This window comes from Bubalus bubalis, chromosome 23, assembly GCF_019923935.1.
Source record: "Bubalus bubalis isolate 160015118507 breed Murrah chromosome 23, NDDB_SH_1, whole genome shotgun sequence".
In the NCBI taxonomy this organism is placed as follows: Eukaryota; Metazoa; Chordata; class Mammalia; order Artiodactyla; family Bovidae; genus Bubalus; species Bubalus bubalis.
The window spans coordinates 8,969,244-8,989,721 of NC_059179.1; the positions used below are offsets into that span (position 1 = coordinate 8,969,244).

Genomic DNA, 20,478 nt, shown 5'->3' on the forward strand with positions numbered 1-20,478 from the left:
GAGAACAAGAGTTTTTCCTCAGGGACTCCCATGGAGTTTTCCCTCTCATAGTCCTTGAGTTCTCTGGCAGGGCTAATACCAAAGAGGGACTTGAGAGAACTCAGGAGCCAGTTCATCTGCATCAGTTCTCCCACCCACTGTTCATCTTTTGATGGTCTTTTTTCCCAATAGGATCAATTGATGCTTTTTTAATCTTATGAGAAATATATGAATTCCTTTTTTAATCTTATGGGAAATGTGAATAAAAATATATTTAGACATGCTTGTGTTCTTTCAAGACTTTATTGTATCTGTTACAATATTGCTTCTGTTCTGTGTTTTGGTTTTTTGGCCTGAGGCATGTGGGATCTTAGCTCATCTACCAGGGATCAATCGGCTCTAGAAAGTGAAGTCTTAAGCATTGAAACACCAAGGAGGCCCCTGGCAATGTTTGTTTGTATTCATCTCTATCCTACAGTAGCGGAGGCAAACCCTGCTTCAGCACCAGCGCCCATGCCTGACATCTAACTCGTTTTCATTCTATTGCCATCCCAGTTTCCGCTGCCGTGTGGGAACTCGAGAGATAAGTCAGAAACACCAGCTGCAGCCCACCTCCCCTGATTTTGTTGTTGTTGCTGTTGTTGAATCTCTTACGTCCTGTAGGACGGCCTCCCTCATTAAGAGGAAAGTTGCGCCTTGCTGAGAATGTGGGACCCATCTCTATGTCTCCAGGCTGAGAATGGTGTTAAAACTTCTGATGCCAAATTGTGTCACAGGTGTACACCCTAAATAGAATCTGTTAATTTAGAACAATCCGCTGATGAGACCACAGTAATTAAAAAGAAACTGCAGCAATTAGGCTGGCTGGTGTCTTCTGTTTTTAAAGGTGCTTTTGTTCTTCCTTAATTGCTCCTGAAACAGTTTAGAACCCTCGAGACACAATATTTACATAAACACACACACACACACACACACACACACACACACACACACACACACACACACACACACACACTAATGGGCATGCTCATTAAAGCCAGAGGTTAAAGTGTCTGCCTGCAGTGCGGGAGACCTGGGTTCGATCCCTGGGTTGGAAAGATTCCCCTGGAAAAGGAAATGGCAACCCACTCCAGTATTCTTGCCTGGAGAAACCCATGGATGGAGGAGCCTGGAGGGCTACAGTCCATGGGGTCGCAAAGAGTCGGACACGACTGAACAACTGAACTGAACTGAACTGAAGCTATAAAAAAGCAGAGATTTAACTATCTCTATTAGTGATGGTTGAGCTCAAAGCTATCCTTTGTCTTTTCCACTGAAAACATCTTCATCAGAGCTGATACAAAATATGTGAGCATACTAGAAGGTAAAATTTAGGAGAGGAAGGAGGGTAGAGTAACTGGTAGTAAGCTCTCTGGAAACCAGATTCTTCATCAAAAGATCTTTTAAAAAAGAAAATAAAACATAAGATGGATGATCTTTGCCATATCAAAAAAGACCAGGGACTAATTTTAATGCAAACTGCAAGAACTGGGAATTGTGCTACTCAGCTTTACCTTGTCCCCAAAGAAAAAATAGGAAATGGTCAGGGGACTTGGCAGGCAAAGGCCCCAGAGACTTCTGAGAATTTGAGTCAGTCCGGTCATATTTGATACTGCATTAATTGAAAACCACAATCTATCATCTAACTGCCTGAAGCAAGCACTCTGGCTGAAAGAATGTTTTCCTGATTACTCGCTTTTAAATGTACTTCCTATAGGAAGTCAGTCACAAGCAGTCAGAGAGAGGTTCCTGTGCAGTATGTGAAACAACCTTCCTGATTGACAATAAACAGCATTCATACCTTCAGACTCCTTGGTGCAGCTTGAGCTCTTGCTGTCTTCCTTACAAAGACCAACTTCCCAATGAAAAATGTCAGTGGATTTTAAAGTATAGTTTTGAATGAAGATAAAAGCAGCAGGGCCCACAGCTTACCTTTGCTTTGTCATATATTATCCGTCCTATGATTTGTGTACTTTCAAACATATCCTGCCCAGGTCCCATAGCAACACACATGCTAGGCTGGAACAAAATGACGCGAGATACGTTCTTAGTGAAATAAGTGATTCTTTCAAGGGATGGAAAATGAAAAGCAAATCTGTGCAAACAGACTTTCTTTTTGGCTGTGTGGCCTGTCAGACATTTGTTCCCCAACCAGCCAGGGACTGAATCCAAGTTCCCGGCACAGGAAGCGGAATCTTAACCACTGGACCACTAGGGAAGTCCCAGCAAAGAGATTTTTTTTAAAGCCACATTCCAGCATCTCTTTCCAGATGTTCTCCCAATTTACAGATTATGAAAAACAAAATTATTCTGGAATTAGAGCAATGAACATTGCTAGAATTCATCTATTTCAACATAAGACATAAAATTGATGCATAATATTCTATTGCAAATAAGTATCATAATTTATTTAACCATTTCATGTATGAATTTTGGAATTTAACAAATAATCATCCACTCTAATGTGAATTAATAATGTGTAAAAATTTTGCAAATGAAGGGTAACAAAGACTTTTTTTTCATTGAATTATAATTGATTAAAAATGTACTCATTTCTGGTGTAGGAAGACTTTTTTCTTACTTTTTTAAAAATTGGGGTATCATTGCTTTACAATAGGAAGACTTTCTATATAAAAATAGTAAAGTATAAGAGAAAAGTATAATTGTTAAAAATATATTTCTCATTGGGTGGATGAATTTGACTGGGATAAAATAAATAAACCAAACATAGTGTTTGATAAAAGAAATATCACAGGTGAAATATTCTGTAAACACAAAGAATAAGAACCAGAAACTAGCACCTGCTTCTCATGTCAAAGGTGGAAAATCTAAATGCAGATGAGGGGAAGCAGTTAAATAAACAGTGGTACAGCCTCACTTGTTGAGTGTAAAGCTTACTACATAGAACTATCTCGAGTGATAAAGAGACTTTTTAAAGGCAAATTAGGTAGAAAACCCAAATTCTGGATAAAAACAAAAAAAATCTCAATAAATAAGTTATAAAATGTTGTTCATGGATGAACGCATGTAGGAAGAGGTGTGATAGTGGTAATTTTGGGGAAAAGGAGCAGGTGGAGGGGAGGAAGGTAAGCAGGGACTTTCACTTTTTACTGCTCTTTAAGATTTCTATGTGGTTTGAGTTTTTGTGGTGGTGGTGTAGTTGCTAAGTCATGTCCGACTCTTGCAACCTCGTGGACTATAGCCTGCCAGGCTCCTCTGTTCATGGGATTCTCTAGGCAAGAATACTGGAGTGGGTTGCCATTTCCTTCTCCAGGAGATGTTCCTGATTCAGGAATTGAAATCCAGTCTCCTGTATTGCAGGCAGATTCTTTACCAACTGAGCTACAAGTGAAGCCTCAAGTTTTCACAGCAACACTTTTTTTTTGTTTTGTAATTTATAAGAAAAAGAATTTTGATGTTACATTTTTAGAAAAACCCTAAAGATGTGATAAGTGGAGAGAAATGTCTCAGGCAGGCAGTTTTTGTACTAAATTGTGACTTCAGAAATGCCAAGGCAAAATGTATCAAGCTGTCCAAGTTTAGGAAAGGATATTTAATCTGTGACATTTACTAAATTGTCTTACCATTCAAGAAAATATAAGCATCAAATGGAAAACTATAATTTTATCCAATCAAAATTTAGTGGGTGCTTTTGAGAAGAGCAAATGCTAGCAGTAAGTAGGCCAGAGTATACTTGAGGAGAACATAATTGTAAATAAACAGTGATTACTTAAACCTAAAATGTCGGTGAGATGCAAAAACAAAGATTTAATGTCATTATTACCTACCCCACCAATGGGACAAGAGCTATTGGCGTTATCACAAGACTCTCCCGTGTTGGTGCATTGCGGGCCAAGAACATTGGGGGAAACATCTCCCAGATTTGATGAAGCAAAAGCTGCTACATACGGTCCCTGCCAAAAGAAACATCCAATTGCCTTGTATACTTTCTTATTTACTGCAATGAGTTCCATTAAAAAGGCAGACATTCAACCCACTCTGGTGAACTATTCAAAATCATTGGTACAGGATAAAAGGAGGATATTTCTCAGGTACAATATTCTGAGAAAGATTTTTGTTTCTGTCAAGACTCACATTGCAGTCAACATATATATTATTACTCATAATATTCCAATTATCAGTGAAACTATTTTAAGAGAGTTTCAAATTTGTGTCTCAAACAGCAACATTTTGACAAGAAATACAATGTGCAACAAGTTATAAAATGCCGACCCATAATCTCATGTTTGCTGTTGTACCTGGAACTCAGAGACCCATTTTTCCTTTAAAAGTAAATAGCCTATTGGCTTAAAAAGTAAAGAGTCAATCTGGATATTTCTGCTGTACAACTGAACCTAAATATTAGCATCCACCATCCAGACTTGCCCTCCACATATCTTTTCTCTATCTCTTCAACCAGAAAAAACTACATATCTTTTTTCAGTAGGGCAAGACCTTAATCTCAACCTAACTGGTCTACCATTTCACCTTAAGTGTCTTAAATTTACTTAAGGAAAGAGATAATCAAGCATAGGAGACTATGTGTCATTTCTTATACTAAAAAAAATGGGAAATTACTTCCTTTTTCCTAAAAAACAGGCTAAAATGAAAAAACAAATAGAAGATTGTCAATAAAGGAGCTAAAAAGTCAAGCCAAACATTCACGGGGCTAATATTGTTATAACAGAACACTTAGTCTAGTCTAGGGCCTGGGGTTCTCATCTCGTCATATATCCTCCTGCATTTTGGGTTTGGATGCTGTGGTCAAGCAGAGCAGGGTCCTTCCTCACCACTTACCTATCAGCAGTCCACAATCTACACAGAGCCGACAAGCTTCCTGAAGTACACAGACTAGATTCTGGGACCCCCCAGCTCTGATCCCATCACTCACTGCATTTCATATACCAGTCTAATGGATTAGGATTGTCTCTGACTTAGGCCATATTGCAGGAAAGTACGGAGAAGGCAATGGCAACCCACTCCAGTACTGTTGACTGGAAAATCCCATGGATGGAGGAGCCTGGTAGGCTGCAGTCCATGGGGTCGCTAAGAGTCACACAGGACTGAGCAACTTCACTTTCACTTTCATGCATTGAAGAAGGAAATGGCAACCCACTCCAGTGTTCTTGCCTGGAGAATCCCAGGGACGGAGAAGCCTGGTGGGCTGCCATCTAGGGGTCGCACAGAGTCAGACACGACTGAAGCGACTTAGCAGCAGCAGCAGCAGGAAAGTAGAACAAAGTCTTTCAAAGGAAATTAAGAGCGAAGGCTGGACCAGAGAAGAGAACTCATTCCCTACCCTCATTTGGATTCCTACAACATTAAGAAGGTGCTTAATAATTTTATATTTTTGAAAACAAAAGTAAACATCAACAGTTTCTCATATCTCATATCCAAGTTGATCAAAAACTATTATATGTTGCAAAAATCTTTAATTTGTTCTTTGTAATCCAACTAACTGAAACTTTATGAAGTCATCAATATAAGTAGTATTTGACACAAAGTCAACAATCATTTAAATTTTTTCTTTCCTGATAAGAGAGGATGGAGAATTCTCAGTATGTGATATCCATGATGACACTTTCCTCTGAAGATCTGAATCAGCTATTCTGAACACTGCATGAGTGATGATACTCAGTGATTGAGATGAAGCTTTCAGGGACATAAATTCTCACCTCTCCAGGTAGATAACCTTTGTTCTTCTCTTGTTCAAAAAGGTAAGATGCATAGCCTACGTTGTCACTATTTACAAGATGATTGGTGTTTTTCATGCTGACTGGGTGGATGGCAAACCAGCTGTAAAAGAACAAGAAGACCCAAGTTAATGGTGAGAACCAAATAAATGGAGTCACAAATGATATCTGGGAGCTTAAGTTTCCACCAGCAGGGGAAAAAAAAGTGCTTTTGACAATAGGTATTCTTTCATTGTTAACGAACTTAAATTGTAAATAATATACTCAAGAAGTCTGATCACTTAAATTAATAATACAAAGTTATTATTACAAATATTCCATTACTGTCATCTTCATTGTAAGCTTTTAACAAGAGCCAATACTGGTTAGTTACCAGACAATATACCTACAGAATTGTATCAACATAGACTTTGTCCTTCAAGAAGGAACATACATAATAATTACTTGAATCAATCCTATCCAATTCAATAGACATTCACCAAGAGTCTGCAGTGTACCAAGCACTGAATCAATCAGTTTACTCTAGAATCTTGCAGAGGACAAAGATGTAAACAAATGGCCTTGATACAGTGTGACAAATGCTATAAATAAGGAGTCATCAAGTGTTTGGGGACCACAGATGACTAGCAATTAATTCTTAAAGGCATTCCAGGGAGCAAGAACAGCAGAATAAATGCACAGGGGTATGAAAGAGGATGCTATGCCTAATTCAATATACCCTTATGCATGGCAATACCTTGTTTAATTGTAAAGCTATGGAGTTTACAAGTTAATTTCACATCTGTTACCTAATTTTAACTTCACAGCAACCCTGAGAGGTAAGCTCTTATTACCTGCACGGTACAAGTTTATCTCAAAGAAGCAATATGGTGGCCCACTTGTCATAGAGGACCAAGGCTAAAGTTTGGGCCTTGTGACACCTTGTCCAGTGGCTTTCATAGGATCAAACCTCCACCCAGGTGAAAAAGGTGTTTACAGGATAGAAGGCTGTAAAGCACACTATCAGGAATACTCAAGAAAAGAGAGATTCCAATTCATAACTTTTCAAGCTAATTTAGGATTTTTAAAAAATCTTTTGATTTTTCTTCACAAAAAGCTTTTAAAATATTTTTACCCAAGTCATATGGTGCACAAAACTGAACATCCAATAGCTCGTTCAATATACATGTAGTTAACTCTGGCTCTGTGCCAGACACCAGGGACATAGAGATGAATGAAGCGTCACCTCACCCTTGAAAAATGCTTCACCCTTGAAAAATGTGACATCTGAGCTGGCACTTAAAAGATGAGCAGGAACTTGGCAGGGGAAGGACTAGAGAAAAGTCAGCAGCAGCAAAGGTATGGAGATAGGAAGGAAAGGGTGCAGTGTGTTCAGAGACTGGATGGTCAGGGGGACCAGGGTAGAAAGGATGAGGGGAAGGAGAGAGGGCAGTTGCTTTTTTCATTCAATCAAAAGGAATGCATAATGTGGTTGGCATTATGGTAAACCTTAACACTAGAGTCAGGTATGTTCTCTGCCATCAAGGAACCATAATATAATATCTGCCACCAAAGAACCATAATATCTGGGGAGAAAGCAAAAGCAAAAAATTTTGCTCTACTAATTAGACTATAAACTTGAATTATTCATTTTCATTTACTTTAGGCCTTAGAAAATTGAACTTTTCTCTACCAAACTGAAAAAAATAGTAATCAGAAAAGTTATTTGCATTTCAGAATAGGAAGATGCTGTATCTTTCCTCCTCTGCCCTTTAAAATATATGCTATAAAAATATCAGGCTTGTTAAAGCAAACAAAGTACTTTGGTAAGAGATGAATATTTATAAAGATATGCAGAAAACTGGTCATTTTAATTTTAAAAACACTTACCATTTATTTTATCTGGTCAAAAAATATTCATCTAAGTAAAGTTCAAAAGAGAGGAAGAAACGTTTAGGTAGTTTCAGAAAAAGTGAGAATACAGCCATAAAAAGATGTCGATGTCCCTGATAATAAGCATTTCGAAACAATGACTTTAAAACACTGTCACAGCTAGAGCGAGACTCGACTTGATTCACCATGATGCAATCCCAGTACTGAGAAAAGTCAAGAGATTTGAGATCTAATCATCGTAAGTAGCAAAGTTAGTTCAAATTTCTAAAAAACTTCTGAAAAATCAATTTCAATCATGCTCAATGGTAAAGAATCTGCCTGCCATTGCAGGAGACTCAGGAGACAGGGGTTTGATCCTTGTGTTAGGAAGATACCCTGGAGAAGGAACTGGCAACCCCCTCCAGTATTCTTGCCTGGAAAATCCCATGAACTGAAAAGCCTGGCAGGCTACAGTCCATAGTGTCCCAAAGAATCAGACACAACTGAACACACACACATATACACAGTGAATCGATAAACTGCAGATTAATACAGAATAATTATTCTCTCCTCCTGTGTAACTGAGGTATTTCTAGTGTCTCTTTCAATTCAGACATTGTGTATTTCCTGTTGTGAAAAGCCAAATGCAGAAATGAGCTATTTAAACATTCTGAAACAGTAATAACCCATCACAGGTTCTGTTCTCTCAGATCTGAGCTGCCCTCTTCACATGGAAGCCAAGGTCTGAACAAAGGTGACTGGCAAAGGGGTAAGTGAAGGCTGAAATCTGGCTCCCACTCAGCTCCCCCACTGAAGCACACCTCCATCAGCCCAGAGAAGGAGCATCTTTATTGCTACGCAGCAAGTCCTACGTGCCAGGTATGGCCATCTCCAACCTAAGTGTCCACCAAAGGGGAGAACAAGAATATTGTACCTCCATTCAAAGGCAGTGGTCATGAAAATGTGTAACAACATGGGAGATCTTTGGACAAATACAATATAGTACACTGTTAAGTTCAGTCACTCAGTCATGTCCGGCTCTTTGAGAACCCATGAACCACAGCACGCCAGGCCTCCCTGTCCATCACCAACTCCCGGAGTCCACCCAAACCCATGTCCATTGAGTCGGTGATGCCATCCAACCATCTCATCCTCTGTCGTCCCCTTCACCTCCTGCCCTCAATCTTTCCCAGCATCAGGGTCTTTTCAAATGAGTCAGCTTTTCGCATCAGGTGGCCAAAGTATTGGAGTTTCAGCTTTAGCATCATTCCTTCCAAAGAAATCCCAGGGCTGATCTCCTTCAGAATGGACTGGTTGGATCTCCTTGCAGTCCAAGGGACTCTCAAGAGTTTTCTCCAACACCACAGTTCAAAAGTGTCAATTCTTCAGTGCTCAGCTTTCTTTATAGTCCAACTCTCACATCCATACATGACTACTGGAAAAACCATAGCCTTGACTAGATGGACCTTTGTTGACAAAGTAATATCTCTGCTTTTTAATATGCTGTCTAGGTTGGTCATAATTTTCCTTCCAAGGAGGAAGCGTCTTTTAATTTCATGGCTGCAGTCACCATCTGCAGTGATCTCGGAGCCCAAAAAAATAGTCAGCCATTGTTGCCACTGTTTTCCCATCTATTTACCATGAAGTGATGGGACCAGATGCCATGATCTTCGTTTTCTGAATGTTGAGCTTTAAGCCAAGTTTTTCACTCTCCTCTTTCATCAAGAGGCTCTTTAGTTCTTCACTTTCTGCCATAAGGGTGGTGTCATCTGGACTCAAAAGTGTCACCCCAAAATTCATGCCTAGCAGAACCTCAGAATGGGATCTTATTTGGAAACAGAAATTTTACAGATGTAAACAAGGTAAAATTGTACTATCTTTGGTTAGGTCTTAAGTCCAGTGACTGGCGCCCTCATAACAAGAGGAAAGCGACAGAGGGACACCCACATATGAGGATGTGGGAAATGTGAAGATGGAGGCACAAACTGGAGTGATGTATCTATAAACCAAGGATGGGATTGCTGGCAGTCACCAGAAACTAAGAGGAAGGCATGGAAGTGATTCTCCCTCAGAGCCTCCAGAAATAACCAACCTTACCATTAGGTAGGAAGTTAGGCATGAGTAGCCAGGAGTGTCCTAGACAAAAAGGATGCAGGTTGATCTCTAAACCCCATCCCAGACACATCCAGAAGGGCTCACAGATATACTACAAAAATAACCACAGAGACTTTTCCAACTCCTGCGCAGGTGCTCTCTGCACACAGTGGATACAAACTAACCTGGGGGGCTTCCTCAAGTAACCTTAGACATCTAGGAGCCCATTAAGGATTCATAAAAATTCTACATATGTATATGTCTGATTATAACAGACTGAATTATGGGAAGACATGTGCAGCAAAGCCTGGTGTTATATAAGTTGCAACTGTCAATCAGCCTTGAGTATATGTTCATTTGCATTTCCTTTCCTTATTGGTGGTGGATACAAGCCCTATTTTGCACAGTTCAGTTCAGTTCAGTTCAGTCGCTCAGTCATGTCTGACTCTTTGCGACCCCATGAATTGCAGCACGCCAGGCCTCCCTGTCCATCACCAACTCCCGGAGTTCACTCAGACTCACATCCATCGAGTCGGTGATGTCATCCAGCCATCTCATCCTCTGTCCTCCCCTTTTCCTCCTAGTCCCAATCCCTCCCAAAATCAGAGTCTTTTCCAATGAGTCAACTTTTCACATGAGGTGGCCAAAGTACTGGAGTTTCAGCCTCAGCATCATTCCTTCCAAAGAAATCCCAGGGCTGATCTCCTTCAGAATGGACTGGTTGGATCTCCTTGCAGTCCAACGGACTCTCAAGAGTCTTCTCCAACACCACAGTTCAAAAGCATCAATTCTTTGGCACTCAGCCTTCTTCACAGTCCAACTCTCACATCCATACATGACCACTGGAAAAACCATAGCCTTGACTAGATGGACCTTTGTTGGCCAAGTAATGTCTCTGCTTTTGAATATGTTATCTAGGTTGGTCATAACTTTCCTGCCAAGGAGTAAGCATCTTTTAATTTCATGGCTGCAGTCCACAGGGCACCACCAAAAGGAGGAAGAGATGGGAAGTATAAAAAGGGGAAGTCAAGAGGGATTGTTACAATTCCTATGTCTGTTTAATAAAAGATCTGTCTGCCTGCGCTGTAATTTGTCTGTTGTTTTAAACTCTTTAGTCCATCGTTCCAAATCTTTGTAGGAATGAGACAAGAACTGAGGGAGAGAAATAAACTAACCTGACACTTCCAAGACCCTGACTTCAGACTTCTGGCACTTCTTGATCTGCGACAGAAAAAATTTCTGCTGTTTTAAACCAGCAGGTCTCTAGTGATTTGTTATGGAAACCCTAAGAAACTAATACAGAGACCATACATTTTAGTGGCTTAGAGCTCTGGCATTGGACATAAGTTATTATACCTAACCTATTTGAAACTCAGTGTTCACATCTGTAACATGATAGGTAGTATCCACCTCATGGCATTTGACAATTAAGAGAACAAATATATCTGAAGTGTTTAGCACACAGACTGGTCTATGCTAAGAATGGAATAAACCTTCACTGTGATGATGCTGTGTTGATTTTGACACTGCTGCTGCTACAGTAATGATGATGATTAAAAGGAAAAAAACGATACAAAGCTATGTGTACATATATGTATAGTTAATAAGATAAATACAATATTAAAATATATGATGCACGTGCCTGTGTGTATTCAACACATGTATATCACCCCATATAATATAAGCTTTAAATAATTAAATGAAGAAACCCTTTCCTCTTATGCCAGGGACTTGAGAGCTTACAAAATACCAGTGTGCCCTCTAGTTCCCAACTCCACTGGTAGGGTGGAGCATGTGAATCTGGCTAGTAACTAGCCAGAAGGTAACTAGTAACTAGTAACTAGCAGAAGGACCACCCAAATTTTATGACATTTTGCATGAATGGCAAATGTGTACATTAAAATCTGTCATGTGTTAAGCCACTGTAATTTCAAGGTCTATGGCATCACCTGGCATTAGTTAATTCATCTCTTAACACACACCTAATCAATACATCTCTTTTTCACCTGTCTTATGTTCCGCCTTGCCCCACCCCATTACAGACAGTTGGGAAAAGGAAAGCAAAGAATGTTTCATTGTGCTATATTGGAAGGGCTATTAGGCCCAGAATTTTATGCAAAAAACAGCTTGAATCTGAAACAAGCAGATGCCATGACTACAGACCAGATTGCTCAAATTAAAGAAGGACAATGAGCCATAGCCAGAGAACAGCTTCTGAAGTCATAGGTAAACTCGGTGGCCAGTATCCTGGAGAATTGACCATCTCTACTCCAAAGAAGAGATGTCCATTCTCACCTACTCATTTTGTTTTCTTTAAAAGTCCTGGATGGGAAAAAAAAAAAAAAAGAAAAACCTCCCAATAATGTTAATGGAGAGATATTTGGTTTGGGTGGATTTCATTAAGTTCATTAAGTTACCGCAATCAAAATTCTTGCAACCTAAATAGTATGATTAAACAAGCAACAGTAGTAAAGCAAGAAGTGGCCAATAAGAGTATTTATTTTAATTCAGCCTAACCACCCATGGGCGGAGGAGCCTGGTAGGCTGCAGTCCATGGGGTCGCGAAGAGTCGGACAGGACTGAGAGACTTCACTTTCACTTTTCATTTTCCTGCATTGGAGAAGGAAATGGCAACCCACTCCAGTGTTCTTGCCTGGAGAATCCCAGGGATGGCGGAGCCTGGTGGGCTGCCGTCCATGGGGTCCACACAGACTCGGACATGACTGAAGCGACATAGCAGCAGCAGCAACCTCTACCTCTAACTTTTAATTCGCAACACACTACCTCACTGTCCTCTGTACTTCAGCCACACAGACCTTCTATCAACTCCTCGAACAGGCTACATGACTTTTGCACATATTTTTCTGTGTTAAATGCTCTTTTCCACCCCCACATTTTGCCGGTTAATTCTCAACCTGCCTTGGTTTTCAGTTCCACTGTCTTATCCTTGGGGACAACTGACATCTGCATGTGTACTCAGTCATGTCTGACTCTTTGCAACCCTTTGGACTATAACCTGCCAGGCTCCTCTGTCCATTGGGATTTTTCAGGTAAGAACACTGGAGTGGGTTGCCATTTCCTCTTCCAGGGGATCTCCTGATCCAGGGATAGAACCTGTGTCTCCTGTATCTCCTGCATTGCAGCTGGATTCTTCACCCACTGAGCCATCAGGGATGCCTTTCCCAACTTCCCTGATCAAGTCAAGTCCCTTTACAGCTCTGCATACCTTCCTTTTTTAGCACTTAATGCAGTTATAATTATACATCGGTTTGTATGACTATTTGATCACCTTTGTCTCCACCAATAGACTATAAGTTCTATAAGGAGCAATACTTAGGACATCGATTTTTTTCTCATTAGTGTATTCTATAGTATTAGTTCAGTTCATAACACATGTATTCTACAATATTTAATAAATAAATGAATGCATAACAATATGTATGTGAAGGGATGTTATCATATTTTATATATACATTTGAGAAATGTACAAGTGGAGTCTCAGATTTTAAAGAATTTGCTCAAGAAGCGCAGACAAATGTATTTGACTTCTGACTTTAGGACCTTTTACTAGAAATGAATCATTTCAAGGACTGGAAAGCACTGCCTGGCATATAGTAGGTGACTGGTGCAGACTTTTAAGTGAAGAAATGAAAATAAAAATGAAAGTGGCAAAGACTAAATGATGAACTTCAACATGGTTTTCATAGTGAATAGTCTTGGCCATGACACTGGGCAAGTTGCATCACTTCTGTAGGCCTCAGCTGAAATTTAAACTTGGTGACTTTATACTCTGTAAATCTGAGATGCTGTGCTTCCAAACTCCTCATACCTTGGGATTCTATCTCACAGCAGGTACCTACATATGGTGGCTGAGTTACTTAGCAGCCCAGATTTGACTTTATGTTTTGGATCATTTTTAATGTATTCAGAGAGCAATTATCCCTATGCAACAAGAGGCAATTGCCAGGGCAATTACATCAAAGATAACATATGGGAGCTATAGAAACAATAGAAAGTTATTGCAGGCTGTTAAGCACAACAGATGGAGAAGCATCATTATAACCTTGACAGTTGACCCTGGGACTTCAAGATATATTATATAGTTACATGCAAGGAAGCAAAGAACACCTGGCCCCCAAAATATCATTGAGTGTTCTCTTGGCATTGTTCAATGACTTAGAAACTAATAAAAGGGAATCGTGAATGGTCTCAGTGATTCAGCCAAGAATTAGGTAGAAACTATAAGGGAAAAGACATCTTTTTCTAACAAATTTGGGGATTTTCCATCTAACTAGTCATACATACCGGAGAAGGTGATGACACCCCACTCCAGTACTCTTGCCTGGCAAATCCCATGGATGGAGGAGCCTGGTAGGCTGCACAGTCCATGGGGTCGCTAGAGTCGGACACGACTGAGTGACTTCACTTTCACTTTTCACTTTTATGCACTGGAGAAGGAAATGGCAACCCACTCCAGTGTTCTTGCCTGGAGAATCCCAGGGACGGCAGAGCCTGGTGGGCTGCCATCTATGGGGTCACACAGAGTCGGACACGACTGAAGTGACTTAGCAGCACCAGTCATACATACGTGTTCTTATCCTGACTGTCTCCTAACCAAATTCCCCACGAAGGTGCTCAAAAATCAAGAGGTAGCTTACCTTTCCAGACTCATCTCTCACCTACTCCCTAACCTAAGCCCATACTCTGGCCTCATAATGTAGTTTTCTCATGGCCCCCTGAGAAATCCCATGGCTCCTTCAAGTCCAGTTCAAATGTCATTTCCTCTTTGAAGCCTTCCACTATGCTCCCAGGCAGAGCCTAGTGCCTCTAAATTCCCAGGTAATAGCATTGACAACCATCTGATTCACATTATGAATTCTTGTGTGTCTGTCTCTGTCTCTTTCTCCAGCCCTAACCATCCCACTAGCCTGTAAGACTCTTGAAGATAGGGTCTATGTTTGATTCATAACAATATATCTCAAGAACATAATTGCATGTCTGATATTTACAAAGACTACTGCGTTAAAAGCTAGGTGGCAACTAATCAATAGATGAATTAACTGTACTCGAAGAATGAATTGTATTACATCAACCCACATAATAATGTTTATTTTATCAGGGAATTTTTAATGACCTCACTTTAACCCCAAAGAACTAACTCCAATGCTAAGAAGTTCAAGCACACCAATATGTCAATAATGGAATTTTCAGAAGAGGTACTGTGTTATTTACTTCTTACCTTTCAGTTAAAATTATTAAATTCTTCCTATGTCAGGCACAGAACTAGAGTTTTACATGCATTATCTCATTTAATCTTCAAATAATCCTAAGAGGTATTATTACTAGTCTCATTTTCATACAGGATAGTTTGATGTATAAGTAGATAAATTACTTTCCTCAAGACACAGGGTTAGTAAGTGACAGGGCTGGGGCCTGAATTCAAATCTGAAAACCTGTACCTAAGACGGAAACATGAACTCCTTGCCACTGTGTGTTCTCCATGCAGTTAGGGCCACCCCTAGTATCTGAACTCATTAATCATCATCTTTAATGTTTCTCTTCACCTCTTATTTCTTTCAAGTTACTTAATTTTACTCAAATAGAAACTTTCACCGAGATATTTTATAATCCTCCCTGATAAATCCCTAGTTCCTTTACAAAGTTATTATCAGTATTTAAGGACTCATTTTATCCCTCGATTTTAGAGTAAGTAAACAGACACAGAGAAGTTAAGAAACTTGACCAAAGTCACACAGCTACTAGGAATAAGAATCCAGAGTGAACCCAAGCCATTTGACTCTGGCACCCATGTGCTATCATCCACCTCCTTAGGGCATTCGTGCATCAGTCTGGAAGTCCACTGGACAAAGTGTCTGGGACTGTTACCTACCGAGGCAATTCCTTAGCCAGTTCAATCACAGCAACCAAAATCACATAGGAATACAAATGACTTATTGTCAAAGAAAACAAAATCCATGTGTTTTCTTACATATAAAATGGAGCCTAAAATCTCTGCCAAGCTGTAATTTTACCTCATCTGCTTCCATCAGGTGGTCTCGGTTCTGCTTTCATCACTAATTGGCATTGTACCGCATTAGATGGAGAAGGAAATGGCAACCCACCACAGTACTCTTGCCTGAAAAATTCCATGGATGGAGGAGCCTGGTGGGCTGCAGTCCATGGGGTCGCAAAGAGTCAGACACAACTGAGCAACTTCACTTTCTTTCTTTCTATAGTTCCTTTTGGAGAAGGAAATGTGAACCCTCTCCAGTGTTCTTGCCTGGAGAATCCCATGGACAGAGAGGCCTGGTGGGCTGCCATCTATGGGGTCGCACAGAGTCGGACACAACTGAAGCGACTTAGCAGCAGGATGCTGAGAACCATACCTGAGGGCCCATGGCTGGATCCCAGCTCCAACTCAACCACTCAGCCTATTCTTAGCCTCTGCTGCCAATATTCTGGTCTCCTTTTTCCCTCTCTGTAATACAAAGAAATTTATCCAAACAGAATTTTTTTAAAAAAGTAAACAGTACCTGATAAGACCCAGCTCTCCTCCATTCAGATCTACCATTTTCAGGAGCACCATTTCCTTGTCTGTATTTGAAGAATACCTAGTCAGCAAAATAAACAAACTTAGTGAGTTCTAGGCTAGAGCCTGGCCCTTGTGTATGAAGCAGAAGCTGACACAAAAAACAAAATGACTCTCAGTAAGCAAGGTTCCCTGACACCTGTAATCCTATGAACTGTATCCAGGGTCTTATTTCTTAGCTAAAGAAATGTTTGCAAATGTGACCAAAGTTAGGGGCATAGGTCAGCTAACTGGAGATGAAATATACATTTTTGAAATATTATAGGACATATATTATTTCTCATGGAAAAGATTAGTTTTTGAAATTTCCATTCATGTAAAATTTTAGTGAAATCTCTTAAAAATAGCAGGGAATGTGCAAAATCAAAAGCATGCCTGACCTACAACTTAGAGTGTTCTTTTATGTCTTTTGAAGGGAAATCAGAGTATATTTTCTAAAAATCAACTTTTAAATCTATCAAAAAATATGTAGACAAATGTAAAATATCAGGTTGGACTGAGATATTATTTTATTCTGCCATAGTAACCACGTACTTCTCTTCTGTCAAAAACCCAGTTTATCACATTAAAAATTTTTTAAATAATGGCCTTTCTTAAGTTGTCCCATTCAATTATGCCAGTTTTATGGCTTGCTCTTCATGCCAACTTCTTTATTCTTTTACCTTATCTATCTTGCTACATTCCCCTGGACTAAAATGATTTCTTGTGAATAATGTAATAAAAAGAGCTATTCATTAATTGAATAAATATATTATGCATATTATTATATTTTACAGATGAGAAGCTGAGAGCCAATAAATTAAGGTTTAAGTAAATCAATAAAGGTCACACAACTACAAAGTGATAAGGTTACGACAAGACCACAGGTGCACCTGATTTGAAAGCCTAGAGTCCTTCAAACATTCACATCCAATTCCCACAGCCAGCAAAGTGGGAAGATGCGTACACAGGTTTTTCTGTACTTCTACAGTCTCGCTTCTGGTTGTCTTAGATTATAGACATGCTTTTAAATTATTTCAGCTTTAATAATCTTTCAGGCTCTCACCATATCCATCAACTAACAACCCTGTTCTTAGATTTTGTTGATAGTTCCTAAAGGAAAGCATATGCATTTCATTCCGATAAGTGGACCGCTCACCTTGCTCTCTCTGACTGTGGATTCCAAAGGTAAGAAGTAGGACTTCGGTTGATCTGTGCACCATCCACAGTCCCTTTATTGATAAAGATTTTGCCTGGTTTCATATTTTTGTGTGCTATCTCAATACTCTATGGGTTAAAAAAGAAAAAAGTTATAAAGTTAGAAATCCTAGTGGGCGTAAGAACTTAGTTGATATAAATAGAAGAGCCCTGTGAACAATTTCTTTCATCTCCAACTTATCCCTGCTATGGGATGAAAGCTGGAGAGCCACAGGACTGGTGTCATTCTGGGCTGGTATCCAAGAGCCTATAGGAACTCTCTGTATCATAAGAGACCTCTCCTAAGGTGCTGTAAGCAATGCTAAACAACAGTTGCCTCTAAGTCCCCTTGCCTACCTCCACAATGCCAGTGACCATGTACTCAAAAGTTCGATTGCTAAATCCTTCACTGGCAATTACATATGTTGTATACTGGAAATATCCTGCTGGACCCGAGTGTGTATGAGTGCCACTCAGAATAACGTTGTCTCTTCTGTACAGGGAGCCGTATTTATTCTTCAGCCTGCTCAGGACCTTGAAGAAAAAAAAAGAACAATCAGAACTAAGAAGAGGAATAACGCAGGTGCTTATCCTGAGAAAAAGCTCTGACGAGGCTAATCACTGCGCCGGACATCCCCGTCAAGTGACCTTTCACTCTGTACTTGAGTTCATCTCAGTAACAATGACATCAACAATTGCAATTGCTAACATTTTATAGATTCTTGCCGTGTGCAAGCACAATGCTAGGTATTACATCATGCCATTTAAAAATCTTTATAACACCACCAAAAGGTAGGTGTTTTTAATCTTATCTTTTAGCTAAGAACATTGATGTGTCCAGAAGTAAAATAAGTTGCCCAGTGATATAATAAACAGCAGAGTCAGAGTCTAGATCCAAGTCTCCCTATTGACTTAGGACTCTCACCAGTTCATTGTCCAGACACTGTTTTAAGTACTAGGGACCTATGAGGTCCCTACCCTGAAAAAGTTTTTATTCTAGTGAGGGAAAGATAAATATGTAATATTATATTACAGAGTGATAAATGATAAGAAAAAATATCGCTAGGTAAGGAAAAAGAACGTGATAGGCATTAATGAGGAAAGATCTTTCCAGAGATGTTATCGTTCATCAGAGGCTTAACCAAAGAGAGCAAGATGGTCATGCAATACCGGAGTTGGGTGGGGCAAGCACCCTGGGAGCAGTGAACAAACAGGGAAAAAGCCCCTTTACTGTCTCATTTCCCAAAATGAAGAACTCGGTATTCCCAGGCACAAACACTTACACTTTGGTCTGGGGAAGACCACCTGCTATGACCTGAGAACACCCCAGCAGCCCTGAGGGTAGGTCCACGGGGAAAGGAATCACCATGCCATCATTAACTTGCTGGCCACTCGGTGAGCAACCATAGAAGGTGATCCTGCAGCTCAGTCAAGCTTCAAACACCTGCAGTCGCAGCCAATATCTCAAGTCAAACCTCATGATAACAAAAGTAACGATATGTGAATGTGGCTCTAACACAAGTCAGACTCACCCCACACAGCCACTCACCAAAATCCTGAGCAGTAACACATAATTATTGGCACTTTAAGCCACTGAGTTTTCTGATGACTTGCTGCACAGCAGTAGATGCCTAATTCAAAGAGTCAGTAAGTGTTTGTTGAATTAGTCAATGAACATCCAAAGAAACAATAAATAATTAATGTCTTTGGAGGATATACACACATCAAGAAAACAACAGAAAATTAGTGATGTCGCCGAGTACCTATTTCTCTCTCTCTCTCTCTTTTTTTTTTTTTTTTTTTGGCTAAAATGTCTCTTTTTATTGAAATATAATTGACTTCAAAATACTGCATTAGTGCTGAATACCTATTTCTAATTTGGCTTTAATCATCTGAAATATAAAGCTTGGTATCAATGTGGTTTGTGAAAGATGTTTTGACTTTTTTGGGTCAAAAATTATTAAAATGTTCCAGCAAAAGTGTCAATCCCAAAGCAACCTTCCTCGATGTAAGATACTATAACCTAATAACAGGGACAAAAGTGAAAATTCATTTATTTCAGAGCTGGCAAATACTGCTTATCTCATGCGTTTAGTCCTGTTTGTGGGTGGCTACTATCAGAAGTAGTATGCTGAGAAGGATTCTGAATCCAAATCTGGGCTTAGCAAAAAACAGTACTTTTGGGGTGGGGGTGGCATGTCATGGGGCATGTAACAGGATTTTTAGAATTAAGTACATTAAGTACATTCTATGCAAGAATCAAGCTCTTAAAAACACAGAAATTATGAATCTTGAATTTTAAAATGAAAAGACTACAGCTCACAGAAATCTTATCCTAAACTATAGTCTCTGAGATGAAGTCAGACATGTGAGACTTCTGGAAAAAAGAAAAAAATTAAAGACTCCATCATCTAATAACAATGCCTGCCAATAACCATTATAAGTAGCATGTTTCCTACTTCATGAAAGGAGGGGTTTTTTATCATAGACCTATAAAGTTATATTAATGTCTATAGCTCAATTGACTTCAGTTTCCATTCCATTTCCTATTCCTGACACTCTTGGAAACGTGACATAGAAAGAGCTAGAAAAGCCATTCTGTTTTCCTGTCCAGCATCACTGCTTGGAGATCTTTTCTTCAATCTTTTCTCCATGCTGAAAATGTTATCACTTTTAAAGGTGAGACTGAGAACCTGACTAAAACCGGGTGTTATAATAAACTTAATGGCACTAGTCTAGTTAGATTTATTTTTCACACTTTCCCCTTGGATTAACTTGGGATAAGTAAGTGGGTTCCTTTCAAAGTCTTTCCTCTGGGTCTCAGATTGCACGGGGAAGTAAACATTGGAAGAAATGGTTAAAAGCTGCCAACTATTGACTGGATGGTGGTCTCTAACCCAACACATTAAATCCCCATCCCCTCCATACTCTACCCCAAAGGTAGAGTGTGGAGAGGACAGAAGTTTGAAGTCTTATTTCTACTTAATGACCCCACCATTTCCCAATCAGAACCATTTTTGATTCCTCAGAAAAAACAGTATAGTGCAGTGGTAATGA

General features: G+C 39.7%; 1 protein-coding gene across 2 annotated transcripts in view; it reads right to left on the minus strand.

Moving 5' to 3' along the window:
* The window catches only part of ASAH2 (N-acylsphingosine amidohydrolase 2), an 89,436-nt gene that overhangs the window by 31,412 nt on the left and 37,546 nt on the right, over window positions 1–20,478 (minus strand). For both annotated transcript variants that reach the window (XM_025273930.3, XM_025273928.3), the window contains 6 exons: window positions 17,779–17,955; window positions 17,384–17,511; window positions 16,190–16,267; window positions 5,694–5,814; window positions 3,807–3,932; window positions 1,951–2,037 (listed from right to left, as the gene is read on the minus strand). In XM_025273930.3, the coding sequence (XP_025129715.2) occupies window positions 1,951–2,037; window positions 3,807–3,932; window positions 5,694–5,814; window positions 16,190–16,267; window positions 17,384–17,511; window positions 17,779–17,955 (717 nt within the window). The remainder of the gene's footprint in view (window positions 1–1,950; window positions 2,038–3,806; window positions 3,933–5,693; window positions 5,815–16,189; window positions 16,268–17,383; window positions 17,512–17,778; window positions 17,956–20,478) is intronic.